The sequence below is a fragment of the Pteropus alecto genome, unplaced genomic scaffold (assembly GCF_000325575.1).
Source record: "Pteropus alecto unplaced genomic scaffold, ASM32557v1 scaffold13, whole genome shotgun sequence".
Lineage (NCBI taxonomy): Eukaryota > Metazoa > Chordata > Mammalia > Chiroptera > Pteropodidae > Pteropus > Pteropus alecto.
In genome coordinates this window covers 11,206,004-11,222,421 of record NW_006434373.1, presented here as the reverse complement: position 1 = coordinate 11,222,421, position 16,418 = coordinate 11,206,004, and the positions used below count along the sequence as shown (strand labels likewise).

The 16,418-nt window shown below is 38.4% G+C and overlaps 1 protein-coding gene and 1 pseudogene across 7 annotated transcripts in view; both read right to left on the bottom strand.

The window, feature by feature from the left end:
- The window catches only part of DOCK9 (dedicator of cytokinesis 9), a 242,404-nt gene that overhangs the window by 105,496 nt on the left and 120,490 nt on the right, over positions 1-16,418 (bottom strand). For all 7 annotated transcript variants that reach the window (XM_015587356.2, XM_015587359.2, XM_015587358.2 and 4 more), the window contains exons 3-6: positions 7,874-7,963; positions 4,001-4,083; positions 2,297-2,366; positions 424-519 (exon numbers count right to left, since the gene is read on the bottom strand). In XM_015587356.2, the coding sequence (XP_015442842.1) occupies positions 424-519; positions 2,297-2,366; positions 4,001-4,083; positions 7,874-7,963 (339 nt within the window). The remainder of the gene's footprint in view (positions 1-423; positions 520-2,296; positions 2,367-4,000; positions 4,084-7,873; positions 7,964-16,418) is intronic.
- On the bottom strand, positions 10,596-10,714 carry LOC112477816 (annotated as a pseudogene).

Below are 16,418 nucleotides of genomic sequence, written 5' to 3'. Positions count from 1 at the left end.
TGAATAGCTTTTCACTGGTTTTGCTTTTTGCAGGCTTCTTCCCTTTAATCTTCGATTTTTACTTAGCTTGACTTTGTCACAGCAGACCTCTATAAAAGTGCTTAGGTTTAGCCCCTTGGTGATGTCCTGTGAGGTATCGGTATCATTTTTGTAGTTAACACAGAGAAGAAAGCCTGTGTCAGCAGTTGTACCTTCGCACCAGGCCAATGACAGTCTCTTCACGCTAGTGAGTTGGTGATGAGGGTAAGTAGGTGGAAAGGTCTGCACCAAAGGTCTTACTAACAAAGCGGGGCATCTTACTAACCAGACGACATCGTTTTTGTCAGGAAGAAGAACCCACCCATTTACCTGGAGCACTGTTCCTAAGACCTAAAGCAAAAAAAGGTTAATGAGAGGGGAAAGCAGGGTGATGGGCCTACTCACCCTCATGGTCACGCTTATTGCACTGTTCATGTTGCCTTTGTACAGCCACCCATGCTTGGTGATCCCACCCTTCTGAGAGCCGAGGGAGGCAGCATCCTAGGAAAGAAGGGAAATACCATAGTCATCTCCTGTTATTACCCATGTCGTTTGCCGCGAGTCTGGTCAATGGGAAAATCATTCACTTGGTGCCAGGCTGCCCCTTGGCCCTTTCCTGGAGTAACCATCTGACACTAACACTTACAAGTCGCTTTAGTGTCCACTTAACAGCGATAGATTGGGACAAGCCTAAATTTCTGAAAACTCTAGTCCATTAAAAGGCAAAGCTAGTTCTAATCCAAATTTTTATTTTTAAGAGTTTAGTGAGCCACAGAAAGTACATACCATACTTGACCACTCAAGTTGTAAGGTCTCGCCGGGTTTTATGAAAAAGGTTTTCAAATTACACTCCCCTACAGCTGAAGGACAAAAGCAAATTCCTGGAAAACTTCCCAGAGGCTTAGTTCAGAGAAAGGTGAAAAAGAAAGGAAAGAAGGAGATGTGAGCCAATAAAGGAGAGTTAAGATGATGGGACAACAGAAAAGAAGGAAAGATAGAGAAGATCCCAACAGGGATAGAGGAAAGAAAGAGTTAGAAAAGTGAAAGGAAACAGCTAGAAAAGTAAAGAAACATGCTTCTTCAAGTTCTGACCCCAAGCTCTGAAATCTGCATTAAAGGAGGTGGAGCTGCCAGCTGCTGCTAAAAGTATAGGCATATATTTGTACACATAATAGACAGATGAAACATATACACACACAAATACGCAATCTGGCAAATCTTCTACCACATCCTTTAAGAGTTCTCCCTAGTGACTTCTTTCCCCTTTTAAGGCTACGCCCAATATATATTTCAGTAGGTACCCTGTGAAGAGAAGGCCACATAGTGTCACGTTACCCAGTTCACGTCTCCTAAGATTAGTCTCTAATTATGATGTTTATTTTTTGTAATCAAGTAGACAATTGCATAATGACCCATCTTATGTTTTGTTTTAGACCATCTCAATATGAATATTGGTGGTTTTATTGTTGTTATTATCAGCAATGACAGAAATAACTTACCTGTCTAGGATTATACAGTTTGTTTTATGTGCCTTCACGGGCATTATTTCAATTGGTCCTCCTCTTACTATTAATCACCACCACGTTTTTAATATCTTGTTTTTCATTTTGAATGACTACCAACTCTTCCCAGAATTATTTAAAAAGTGTTTTGTAAAATAACTTGCTACCATGGACACTGTTAAAGTTCTTGAGTAGCTGGCATTATTGTCTTAGTTGACAATTTAAAAAAAAAAATAAGAAAAACTAAACTCACAATAAAGCATCCAATATTGAGTAGGGAGAATGAGAAATGCACTAACTTTTTATAAGGTTCCCCTTGCTCCGTGGGAATAGTCACCTCATGTCCTGCTATATTTGTACACTTCTCTAGCCACAAGCTTTTCTCCAATAGAAGGGGGAGTGGATTTGTAAAATCAGAGCTTCTGGGTACTATATATTTCACTCAAAATGATCACTGAAGAAACAGCCATTTAAAATCTATTGGCTATCAGTTTGTTTTAAGATAATCTAAACTTAAGGTCTAAGTAATCTTGATATCTTTTAACAGTGCAGCCAAATCTTATCCAGACCTTTGAAAATAATCTCAGAATAAACAAACAGGACCAGAAGAACATGCTATACTAAGTAGTCAAGTTGAAACAGAAAGTTTATTTTAATCAACCAAACAAAACATTTTAAAAAATTCTTCCCATTTAAAGAAACAGTCCTATTCCTGTTTCAGCTAAATGTTAGTAATTTTCTCATTAATATTCTAAGTCTGTGAGTGATCAACCTACCTCGTCTTTATCGACCTCCTCATCAACTTCATAGACATGAACTGGAAGTTTATCCAACTTGGCCACTTTGCTTTAAAAAGAAGAAAAAACTTGTTTTATAATTACTTAATTCATGAAAAGATATTGCATTTCTTCTTCCATCAGAGGAACCAGCATTTAACAAACTCAAAACTGGCCCACTCGGATGAAGAATAAAAACCACCAATGCCATTGCTTTTCACAATAGGTGATAAAAGAGAGAGCTCCAAAAGCTATGTCGAAAACATGGCATAGCTTGTTGGGAGTTATGTAGGTATATTAAAATGGGAATATTTGTTAACAAAGACTTGATAGAATAACTTTTAATATGAAGTTTGAGAACATGGAAAATGAGGTCACTAAATTTAAAGTGACTGAAACCACAGTCTTAGATGATGACTTTAATGACAAAAAGATGCCAGTAACAATAGTGGCCAGAATTTATTAAACAGTTACTATGTGCTAGGCACTGTGCTGTATGCTTCACATGTGTTATCTCTTGTAGTCCTTTAGATGGTGGGGACTGGTGTTAAAACCATTTAACAGATGAGGAAACTGAGGCTCACAGGGGGCCTCTGTGAGTAGATGACACAGGTAGACTATAGAATCTATGTTCTTAATCACTGTTACAATCTTCCCTTTCATTCTCATCAGTCAGAAACTCTTATTAATGCCAAAAAGTAAAATCTACCAGCAAGGAAAGTATATTGTATAGTAAGTCCATTAAATCTCACAGTCTGTTCTCTTTTAGCCCTGAGCATGGTATGAACAAGACTATCTGCAAAGATACATTAATCTGATCAAATGGAAAGAATTAAAAAATCCCCAAATGAGTACTGGGTAAATATAGAACTAAGGAGCACACCCATCTGGAGAAGATAATGTTGGAAGAAAGTGTTCTCAGCTGAGATTTTAAAAAGAAGCATTTGGGAAGTTGGCTAAACACTCTTAAGGAGTGGCTGAACCACACAAACAGAAAAAACGAACAACCAGGTCCACTGACACTAGTATAACAAATCAAACTCATAGATACAACAAACACAAAGAAAAAATATATTAATAGGATCTCAAGTAAAATTTTTATTGGCAATAGTTACTTTTGAAACACAATCCATCATTATTTGTTTTTAATTTTCATAATCAACTAAAATTTGCCAACTACATCAGTTATGATGGAGTATTTTAGAACGGATATCCTCTCAAGGTGAAACTTACCTCTATCCCTGGTTCACTTTATCCACCATTAATCAATCTAAACACACTTGCTTTTGGTGCATTCTAGAACAAGTTAATACTTTAGAGGAGGTAGAGACATTTGCCTGAGAAAATGCTTGTTCTTTAACATACTTTTAACCTAATTTATTCAACATAAAATGCTTTTTTATGTCTCTTCAAAATATATTTTTAAGATAAAATACATTGCACTATATTTTAATACTCTTACATTTTCCTTGTTTTCTATTCCTCACTGAAAAAATTTCACCTGTTTGTGTTTCATCAGGACTATCCTGAAAAGAAATCACTGGACTTAATTAAATCATGATATGTTTATTACTGCCTACCAACCCTAGAGTCCTAGGATTGAGTCCTATGCAGAGAAGTTACATACCTCCCTAAAAATTTTAAGTACAAAGAATTTCCCCTGTGTATATAACCGCACCTTGTGTGGTCTGCCCATTTACTCACTTTGGAAGCTGTCGAAACTCTCCTGAGTAATCTTCATATTTATAGTTCACAAGGTGCCAGTCAGAATTATAGGTTTTGATGCACTGTTGGGGGGGAGGGGGATTAAAAAAAATAGAAAGTATATGAAAAATAAAAAAGGTATGTGATGACTTTTAGAGAACATTTATGAAGGTTTATGAATGCACACCCATACAAACATCAAAAAAAATTCTTTCCCCTTAATCCTCCAATGCCTGAAATTCCACCATCAGAGGTTCCCATGAGGCTTAAGAACCACTGACACATTATCCTTGGGAGAGGGGGTCACTTTAATGATTTAATCATCCTTCATGATCTGAGAGCAGATTTTACAACAAGAAAAACTTCACCTTCTCTCTTGCATCATTTACGTAAAAATGTACAGTTACTGACTTAAAAACACTTGGTTCTTAAGAAGTAGAGTGGCCGCTACTAGAACATGTAAGTGGACAGAAAGTGTGAACCGCAAGATGTTTTCATGGTATTTATTAATATTATAACTGGCTTTGTTAGTCAATATTATATAAATCTGCTCTTAGTTTTTCCTTCTACTTATAAGGGACAGAGTGAGGTTATTAAGAGGAAAGATTTCAATTCCAATTCACAATGGCACCATGACATCTTCATGTATACGTGTGTGTGTGTGTGTGTGTGTGTGTGTGTGTGTGTGTGTAAAGAATACACAAAGTATGGAGCATTCCATTGCCAAGGATTCTACTGGATGCTAACCTACACAGGCTGCACTAAACTAAACTACCTTCTACATGACAGACTCAACGGAACAGCATCATGTCTTTCATTCATCTTCCAAGGAAGATCCATCAGGTAGTGTGTAGAGTCTTAAAATTATGAGGCTGCACCTGTCAGACCTTCAAATGCAAATTACATCAAAATCAATAGGTAAAGTTTTGATTTAGTTACCATCGATTTAGGCCAAATGATTTTCTGTGTAATCAGCTCTTGACTATACGTATGTAAACTTTAATGTGGCCAAAAAACTGAATGAATAAGTGAGACCATAGGTAGAAAAATGTATTTATGTCTTACTTAGTTGATTTGACTCTGGCTGTAACTAATATCATGAACAAAGTCTCCATTCTGCTTACGTCACTTCATTGTTTAATTGCCAATCTTTTTATCTATTTTTGAGATAAACTCTCCTCCACCCCAAAGACATGAAAATAACCACAGCCACAACAGTGAGTGCTTCTCTTGTGCCAGGATCTACACTAAGCATTTTATTGGCAAAGTTGTGAAGGGAAGGTAGTGTAAGTATTTTATATAATCATTCAGAGAAGTGGAGTAAGTAGCAAAGAAGGGTTGAGAACAGTCAGATGTGGGAGTTAAACAACCTCTCAATTTCTTTGCTATGTAGTTACAAATGTTTTTAAATACTATTTTTTTCTTGTACCCGCTTTTTAAAAAAATTTCAAAAACTTTTCACATTTAGAACATCAGACATCCACATTCAAAATTATACTCCAAAACCAGTATAATCAGAGTTATCCGTACGTCTGCATTTTTTCACTAATGTCTCTCGGTCCATTAGCAGAGCTAAGTCAAGTCTGACTATGCATGATACAGTCCCATGGACCTGACCCTATTCTCTTTGTTTTGGAAGCCAAATCAGAGACTGCAGCAGCCCTCAGGGCCATGGTGGTTCTTCGTCAAGCACTGCCACGAGAGTTGTGCCACCAAAGTCTCTTGCAGGACATTACAACCATTCTGAAGTATGAAATGTAACCGTCCAATTAAAAATAAATAAGCATAGATATAATCAGTGCATTTATTAATGGAATACCTGAGTGCCCAGATTTTTAATATCTTAGGCAAAATGAGTAAGAAAGATAATTGTAATGCTTAAATATTTTAAGTTATAAGGAACTATAAAAAATATTGTTAATAAGGTTTAGCTACCAGAGGTTCATTCATTTAATAAGCCATGGCTGACTGTCCACATAGAAGGCACCTGTTAAATTCCAAGGTAAAAACATGGAATAAGGCAAGCAACCTCCATTCCTCTGGAGATATAGAAAGTCTAGGAGACAATGGGTTCAATCAAAATCAGTACCCAGAGAACCGTATCTCGAAAAACACAAGGATCTGACCGACTGATTTCATGACTAACCTTTCAAACTTGTGAAATTCAATAATATTTTGAAGTTATACTGAAAGGTTTTTGAAGTTGTTTTTTAAAAAGCCATTAGGTCATTCTCCTCTGGACGAGAGGATGAAGAGGAAGTGTTGTTTCACTCCACCCTAGTGGAAGGGTCCCAAGAGGTTTAGTTATGTTGGCTCCAGCAGCATAGCATGAAGCCGCTATTGCTCAACTTGCAGCGATTAACGAATTTAATGGAGAGTTGTCCCTCAAAAATCATATTTTTAAAGCAGTTGGGAAAACTGAATTAGTAATTATTAATTTAGTTAGATGCTTTAAAACAGGAATCAACAAACTTTTCCTGCAAAAGGCCAGACAGTATATATTTTCATCTTTGAGGGTCATATTGTCTCTGTGCAACCAATGAACTCTGAGCTGTGAACTCGAAGCAGCCATAAGCAACATGTCAACAACTGGGTGTGGCTGTGCTACAATAAAACTTTATTTACAAAAACAGGCTGCAGAGCAGATTTTGCCTATAGGTCAGTTTGCCTACATCCTGCTTTAAAACAAACATTTAAGGATATATAAACATACTTAGCTGTTTTGTCTATAATTAATTTTACTAGCATAGTAGCAAAGGAAGTTATCAGACAAGAAGTCATCTTTTCAGAAGTATAAGAAAACACACTTTGAAATTTTTAAGTACATTAATTTTTCAAAAATCTCAATGGAAACTAAATCTTGTTATTTTAATTGGTCTTTACTTATAAAAGATTAACTTTTTCACAGTGGGTAAATTTATTGATGGGCATATTTATCTAGCAAACACAGATAAAAATCTATTATTTTTAAATGAAGGATAGGTCAAGAAACAAAATTAAAATACCTAATTAGTTCCTCTTGGAGGAAAAAACAAACACCCCAGGGAGAAAAAAACAAGCCATCTGAATGCAATAACTTCTCTTTCCCCCTTATAAGGATCCTTATTTGTATGTTTAAACCAAGTTGTAACCATACATTGATCAGGGATCTCAGGTTCTGCTCATTATCACTTGACATTTCATAAATATTGAACTAGTCTTGAATATAAGTTCCAAGTATAAACATAGAAATGAAGAAAATACGTAAACATGTGTGCTGAGTCTCCATTAAAAAAATATCAACAATGAAGCCTCTGACATCATGTCCAGTTAGTTCATTTACGAGCTTCCCTTTATTTTATGCCTATAAGTTCTGTAGAATTCATGTTTTGTTGTCAGAAGTAATCTCTGTTGACCTCACTATCTACGTTTCAGATTCTGAGAACCTCATATTTTTCTCCTATTTTAACTTCCATCATAAAAAATATAATGACCTCTCTGACACTTTCTTGATAAAATCATTAAAATTAAAAGAAGAGAGGCATTAGAAAAAACTGACTTTAAAATAATGTATAGTAGTGGGGAGGAGGAAGGGGGAGGTAGACGGGGTAAAGGGGGTCAAATATGTGGTGACAGAAAGAAATCTAACTATGAGGTGAACACACAGTGTAAATATATATATGCCTTACTGTTAAAGTGTACAGTTGAAAATTATTGGATTTTATTAACCGATGTCACCATAAAAAAAAATAAAGCAAAAATAAAATAATGTATAAATTAATGTAGCAGAAACATATTACCTCTGTAACGTTGGATTTCATTAACCGATGTCACCATAAAAAAAATAAAGTAAAAATAAAATAATGTATAAATTTTATAGCAGAAACACATTACCTCTGTAACAAATAAGCTCTGTGCTTCCTCTTGTGCGTTTGCAGGAACCGTTGAGCATCTGTATCGACCCTGCCGTCTCAGAATGGCTGTCTGTGAAGGAAAGCACCAGGTGAGGACTGGGTAAAGTGGAGGAAAGGCGCCAGCCTCACGTGCAGCAGGCCTGGACACCGTCACTTCAGTGTCTACCCGCTGGTGCAGCTCCCTCCTCACTCCTTGGGTCACACACGACTGATCCCATTTGACACTCTAAAGTTCAAAGGACATGCAAGGCAACAACTCCTGCTTCTTTCTGGGTCAGGGCCCAGCCCTCCGGAGAGCCCTTACACTGCCCCCAGGCAGGGTGGAGGCCTATTTGGGGAGTCCCTAACACTCCTTCACCCCGAGTACTTGATCTCGTCCCATTATATTGCCTTTTACTTGCCTTCATTGCCCCTTTTTTTATTGGTAAACAGACATAGCATAAAATTTACCATTTGATCCATTTTTAAGTGTATATAGTTCAGTGTCATTGCACATTTACATTGTCCCGCAACCATCACCACCATCCATCTTTTAACTGCCTTTTGTGTCTGTTCTTGTTCACTGTCACATCCCCAGTGCCTAAGAGCAATTAACTAGACAGGTAGAAAGTCCTTAATATTTGCTAATTGAATCTATGAATTGTGGATGCTACCCTCCTCCCCTCCCCCCCGCCACGATTCCTGTTACATGAGGCTTAAATGCTTATTTTAAGTAATAAAATATCTCATGACTCTAGGCAGCAGCACATATACTCCAATTAACATTGTTTGGAAGAGACCGTAGTGTCAATATGAGGAACTTGGGCTTCGACCTTCAGAAAGGAATGTTCTAGATATTTTTCTCCAATGTATTATAATTCTTGGAACTATAACAGACCATAGTTATAAAAATAGCATACATGAAAACATTCTGCTAACAATCTACCCTGTTGGCCCACTGTGGCTTATCACTAAGATGGGCTCGCCCAGCACCTGGCCCGGCTGTTTCCATTCTCCCTCTGGTTAGAGGAAGCGTTGATCAAGTCTGTGATCTCTCTCCCTCCAGCCCAGGTGGAGAACCCTACGGCATATATTTTGGGTATAATTTCATTTTATTTCCCATCCACATTTTCACTGTGTTGTGTCTGCTCCACCTCTATTTACTCTTTTCTTGCACTGTGGCCATCTTTGAAACTAATCTTACGTCCCATTTTTAGGATAAGGCTCCCTTATTCCAAAGGAAGGGAAGGAAGGAACTCTATTCTCCACCAAAGTTCTTCACAGGTGAATGATTAATTCCTTCAGCCTCTAAGAGGCCTTTTAAGCCCCTGCATCTTGGTTCCTTTGCGAATATCACAAAGGGTGGCTCTTATTACACACCTGTTCCCATGAAATGTCATAGAGATATGTGACAGTAAGCACTAAAGAGACAAAATCTAGTCAAAAAGCTTCAAAGTAACACATTAATTATAAGAGATTATCAAAACTGTTGAGAAACAGGTATAACATTAGTAAAGGGGAATTGTTCAAGAAATTGTGTACACTTAATGTCTCCACTTACTGTGATCTTATCTTTATTTGGGTCTATTGAGATTTTTAAATGTTCATGAATGGCTCAGGATAAGAAATAAGACAGTTTAGGGTCATTTCCAGCCCATTTCTCATCACAGGACTAGGAAGAGAGAAATGTATTATAAAATTTCTCAGTGAATTACCAACTCAAGAAACTTTATTATGTGACACTTTTCCAAAAACCCTTTTAAGGTGAGAAAAATAATAGGAAATGAATCTTTTTGATTCTCATAGATCAAAGTGTCATTATGCTCTCACTTTAAAAACAGCTTTAATCATTAAAGAGAGACTTGACCTTTAACAGACAAAAGAGCACTAAACATAAATAAACCAATTATCCATATGTTTATTTAACACCTATCAATACCAGGTCACTACGTTTGAGTTCACTACTGATCAAGTCCTATGATTTTGACAAACCTAGTTTTCTGACTAGAGCCCTTTCCCCACAGCCCAGAGACTTCATTCAAATAAACTTAAAACATTTCTTTAAAACCAGTCACTCAGATTAGACATGCTTCTTTAGTATATACCTGGCTTGTGCAATTTTGACACACATTTTCTGTACATACCTGTCTTAGATAATCTTTCAGATGCCTGCTATCCTCCTCTATCCATGCTTGCTGTTCCTCATACCAAGAGGTGAGGTCTATTTTCCCTCCCCTTGAATCTAGGCTGCCTTCAACCAATAAAATGAGGTCGAGCTGATATTGTGCCAGTCCCAAACTTAGCCTTTAGGAGAGCTGGCAGCTTCCTGGAAGACAACTAGCATATTAAAGGATCTACGACCTTGAGACCACCATGCTGTGAGGAAGTCCAAGCTACTAGCCACATTGAGAGGCCATATATAGAAAGATGCCTCACCAGCCTCCAGCTGGTTCCAGCCACTCTGACTGAGGTACCTTCAGGTGAGTGAAGAAGTTATCTCGGACATTCCAGCTCCTGTAAACACCAATTAAAGCATAACTAACCCTGCTTAGTCTCAACCAGATTTCAGAATTATGAAAAATAAGAAATTATTGTCTTATTAGCCTTTGGAGAGATATGCTTTTTAATTTTTTTTTTTATTTTTTAGGAGAGGCAACCCTCGGTTGACCTCATAGATTGCAAGGAACTTGTCAGCTTACAATCCTTTATTTTTTTATTTTTTACGCCTCTAGCACCTGGTCTTCCTAGGTGGTCTCCCATCCAAGTACTAACCAGGCCTGACCCTGCTTAGCTTCCAAGATCAGACAGAATTGGGCTTGTTCAGGGTAGCATGGCCGTAGACTGGGGAGAGATGTTATTCAACAATACATAAGTGTAACAAGGCTTAAGAGACTAGGAACATCCCTAATTAAAGTATTGGAGAATACTGTCATTTTCATGAAAATGTCTTTTAAATCCTAATCACAATATAGTGTTACGACAGAAGCCTTGAGGAGGTACACTAAGCTGCAATCTGGTTTCCACACTCACCCTTCTATTCAGTCAGTGCCCAAAGAACGATCAAGTAAGAGAGAGAAAAATGTCTATTAGAGAGTAGACTTCAGTACCTTCTCTTCCTAAAGAAGATTCTACTGATCATTTAAGGACTCAGCATAAATACTACTTCATCCATCCCTCCCTCCTTCCTTCCCTCCCTCTCTCCCTCCCTCTACTGTGTCCCTACTTTCTACCACCATACACGGGACTAGAAGTTGGAGACAGAATTTAATAAAATGTAGTTGTTGTTCTTCTAGAGCTTACAGTCTGATAATAGAGGAAGATGAGGAAATTATTAGAGTGTGATAAGTACTACAGGAAGGTCTGAGAGAAAAGAGGCACAGGCTGGTATGAGAGGAAAGAGGGGGGGTTTTTCCGACAGGAAGGAGAAGAGGACATCTAGAAGACGTGCACCGAGGCGAAGACGCTTCGGCTAAATTATACAGGATGAGTGTAAGTGTACTGAATACAAAAGGAAGAGAAACTTGGAGATAAGCTTACCTTTGGAAAGTTAAAAGAGCAAAATCAAGATATAATAAGTGAGATTAGCTCTTTGCACACACACAAAACAAACCCATTAAATCCCAGAACTGAAAATATATCCTATGTCAAAAAAAACCTGCCTAGAACTCTAATTAAACTTGAATTAAATAACACTAAAACCCCACCAACCTATAGGTTACTCAGTGATTTTAATTTACAGAAAGAACAAGGCTTGCATGAATGGAGCACTTTTGTCAGTATCTTTATCACCACTTAAAAGGGAAGGCTGAGATCTATCAAGCTGTGACCCACTGGGGACTATTAGACTTGGCGCCAATGAGGTGTCACCATTTACCACCACCAGTTGCCAAGGTCTTCCTACTTATTGCCTTTGCTCTGAGTTCAGCCTCATCAACCCACTTGTTTATAATGTAATCCCTTTCAGACTTTCCTAATTACAGAGAATGCACAGCCAACAAATGTATCCTGATGTGTTTATTAATTCTAGTTCTGAATGAACATTATTGAATGGTACTCTGGTTTGGTCTTTTGTGGGGTTGACTACAAGTCAGTTTCCCTGAGCCCAAATAATTCTGGTAACATTGACCAAAGCCAGTCTCTGGACTTTCAAATCTGAGATCTGACCCTGGACCTTGATGACCTTATAAACTATGCCCCAAGAGGCCCTGTCTGATAGCTTGTCAATCTCTGATTCCATTATCCAAAAGCTTCCTGCAGGAAGATGTCTTTTTTTTTGTCTACCAGATTGTGGATTCCTCTGAGGGAATTCTACTTGTATCTCTGTGCTAAGTACTCAATAAATGTTTCAAGAATGACTTAATAAAAGAGACAATAGAGATAAAAATAGAGACCTACCAATAAGCATCCTTTACTTGCATATGTTTTTTTTTTTCTATTATTACAAAAGTTCTCTGGGCCATTATGGAATTTGACAAGGAAAGGCTATAGCATAAGTGAATGTTCTGTTAATTTCTCCATAGATTTATGTATTAAAAGTCACATTCAGGTACTAGTCTATTGTATGCCAAATCGACTCACATTAAATTTCTGCAGTTTTATTTATCTGGTTTTTAATAGAGTCCAAATCAATACCAAGAGATTTATTCTCAATGAACACTAAAGCCCTTCTCAAAAATTAGCTTAATTTTCTTTTTAACAGTTACAGTATTCTTTTCTATTTTTTTACCAGTTAAAATCATATTCCTGCTAGAAAATAGGTCTGTGTCCACTTCATATAAATCAATACCAAGGCGGACATTCTAAGAATATCATTCCCATTTTTATTCCCATTCTGCTAAGAAAGCTTAGTAGCTTTCGACTAAGTAGTTTTCTACATTTGCAAGGGAGAGGAAAAACATTTTACACTATGAAGTATGATAAGATCTGAAAATTAAATCTAAACATACCTAGCATCTCAGACAACCATTGGGATATAAATTTCACAGAACAAAACAATTTAAAAGTAAAAGCCCCCTTCTAGCTACTATAATAGTCTAAAAAAAAGTCTAATTTTGGTCAACACTATATTTAGGTTGAACACTGGTCCTCTTTGACACATAGAAATCTTTAGTTACCTTGGCCAAGTATGGACAGGAGTCTTATGATGAACTGCATACAATTATAGGCGTAATTGGGAAAAACAAAACAAAACAAACAAACAAACAAACAAAAAGACTCCTAAAGAAAAGAAAGGGGTAAAGTCCTCTCCCAAAGGGCTAATATAATGATCCACGAACATCTGAGAGCCCAAGGTAAATCTGTCTGGGGCTTTTTTTTTTTTAATGGAATGAACTGGAAGAGTACAGAGTTTCCCCCCACACCCAGACTGGACTATGAAGAGTAAAATTTACTACAATGTCCAAATTTAGTTTGGAACAACAAATTTCAAATAGATTCTTTTTTATTTAAAAAATATTTTTCCTCTTGGTTGAAATGACTGCCTCCAAAATTGGAGTCATTTGAATGGATGCTTAGCCTAGGAGGCCGGGCCATGGGCCGCCTAAAGGGAACATACAGAGATGTCAAGTCCTCTCATCTAAGGCCAGCTCTGGGGCTTTCTGGCATTTCCTATCCATTTTCTCCCTCACTTACTGCTCTTCCCTGACAGTGTGTTGCAACCCTGTTTCTTCAGCTTCAACTTGGAATCCCTCCCTACCATCAAAATTCCTGACCCCAGCCTGACCAGGGCTCTGTCCTCCCTCCATCAGTGCTAGCCAGCATGCTACCTTGACCCCACTGAGGCTGGGCTACCGAGCTCATGTTTCAAACCACAAGCAATGTGAAATGCATAATTTAATTAAACTTCCTATGGAAGAATTTGAGAAGTGATATTGGAAAGGGGTTTGAATTGAGAGCCAGGAAACCTGAGTTCTCATCTGAGCTCTGCCTCTCATTAGCTGTGTGATCTTGGGGTAAAGTTTTAACTTTCCATATCCATAAAATAAAGAGTTTTGTAGGGTCTCTAGGTTTCCTTCGTGGTTTAAAAATTCCTTAGTTCTGTGAACATGGAATTCTAAGTCTGTTTCTCTCAAATGGTTTATCTTATTGTTATGAATTGCTTTGTGAGAAACTAAAACATAAAAGACATCCAGGAAAAAAAGATGAATACTGTCTCTGCTTTGATTTGTACTCCCCCAATTAGTTTTTTTAATAAAGAGAATTGTTGGATTAAAAGGAGGGAAGATTCGCTACATAGATTTAAATAGAGGCATGAGTACTAACAAAGACAGACTTTTGTGTCAACGTTTCTTTATTTTTCTAACCCTCTAGACTCATTTGGCACTAGATTTTTTTTTAAAATCATTTTGCAATGGGCATTAAACTATAACCAAACAACCCTCTTAATTCCTGATGGGAAATATGCATATCCACTGGGTGTTTAAAATATTTTAATTAAGAGACTGAAACAAAGGCCCGTCCTTCTCCTGGGACCATATGAATAATGAACTAAAGACAATGTCCAAGAGAAGCGGGTGGGTTGCAAGCCGAGCCAGCTGTGTGGATCCACCATGGACCAGACGGACCATCTCCCCATCTCTTCTGTTCAAAGGGGCACAGGGCTGGCAGCGTCCTCCCTCAGATGGAAAAACAAACAGCGCGGCAGCCCAGAAGGGAGTGCAGGCTTTGAAAGAGGAAGAGGTATCTCCTCAGGTGTCCTAAACAGAACAACTCCCAGGACGGGCAAGGCTGTAATGCACCAGCTGAGACACTAAGTTAGTGATGAAGAAGGTTCCTTCAAGAGAAGGTAACTAACTGCTCAGGAGGCCATGACTACAGAACAGAGAGTGAAAAGGGAAATTTCCTAGGTATCTGCTTTCTTACCTCTAAGATGGGCCCTGAGGCCTGAGGACGAAGTCCAAGAAGGCCTGAGACCCACTCTGCTGATCTGCTGGACAGAGCCCAGTAAACTCCAATCTACTCTTAGGCTAAAACACAAGACTTATCTTTGCTTCACAGGTAACTCTTCCTATCTGTAATTCCATATAAAGTATCTGCACTTGTGTTTATTTTTGTGTTTGTTCTAATTTACACAGAACTATCCCTTCAAACGTTTGAGGGCTTGATGCCTTTGTCAGAAAAAGAGTCTTTTGATCTGCCAGGAGAAGTACAACCTTGGAGAGGGCCAGGGCTCTGTGAAGGGAGGGAAGAGGAAATCAGAAACCTGGGCCAGAAATCAGAGCCCCGGTGGTCTAGGTAAGACTGAATGGGTATCCCTCAGGCCTGACCCATCTCCCTCCCTAAAGAATAAGCCCTGGGTTGAATTTTTATTGTGTTTAGCTGGGCCAAGTGGGTAGCTTCTGCTTCAATGTTCTAAAGTTATCCCAGATTTTAAACTACTCCCTATTAGATTGATGGCTCCCAACTATCCTTTTGTCTCTAGGCCTGAGCCAAACCGCAGGTGCCTCCCTTGTCTGTGGAGTTAGGTCCCTTTGATGTCTGCTGGAAACACCCCCTGGGCTGAACTGTCTGTACATTAAGCATTTCATATCCAGGGCAGTATGAAACATTACTATTAGACATTCTGGAAACTTTGCTGTGACCTACTGAGCACAGCAGTAATGAAACCTTTCTAAATATCTGGCAGATACATTTGTTTCAGAGCAGATGACTCGCTTCTGAGAGGATTCAGTCCCAAGCTAGGCTACAAACTGAAATCCATGCAGGCATTCCCTACATCTCAATGCAAGATCATGTCGTGGCAGCTGACCCACATCTTCCACTAAGATCAGACAATTCCATTTTAAGGGAACAGTTTGCTGAGGGTTCCCAATGCTGAATTCACTAATAATTTAAAAAATGGACAAAGCCTGGGATAAGACAAGGGTCTGGAAAAAGAATTCCATTTAGGTTTTTGGAGCAATCTAACAAAAAAACAATACCCAAGAAACTAATTAAAACATTACAAGGGCCGAGCCCTGATTATGGGCAGAGAAATAGACATCTCTCTGCCTCTTTCTAACAGCTCCTCTTCACCAGCTCCTGCATGCTTCCATCTTTAACTGTCTTTCTCCACTCAACAGTGTCACCCTGTGACACTCAACAGTGTCACCCTGTGACTTTCCTTGCTATACATGCCCACAACAGTGCAGAGATTGAGGGTGTTGTTGTATGAACCTCAGTGCAGCATCCTCCCTAACTCGTATTCCCACCTTCCTTCTACCATCCCTCTTTTCTATTCTCAGCATGGATGCCAGTCATCTTTCTAAAACTCTCATCCGATAGTGCCATGCCTCTGCTTAAATTCTTCAATGACTCCTCACTGCCACAAGAACAAAGTCCAAACTCCTCAGCATGACCTAAGACCGTTCATGACTAGCCGTGTTGACTCTGGTCATGTTTGTGGACTCTTCTCTTGCCCTTCTCCAACCCTCCAGCACATGGGGTACTTCTGACTCCCTAATGCACTGACCACTCTGTTTGGGGGTGAGCCCAGATAAAGAACCCTGGCTTTTATCTTAGACTAGATTTCTGCATTTTCAACACTTAGGGGACTCTTAACACCTGAA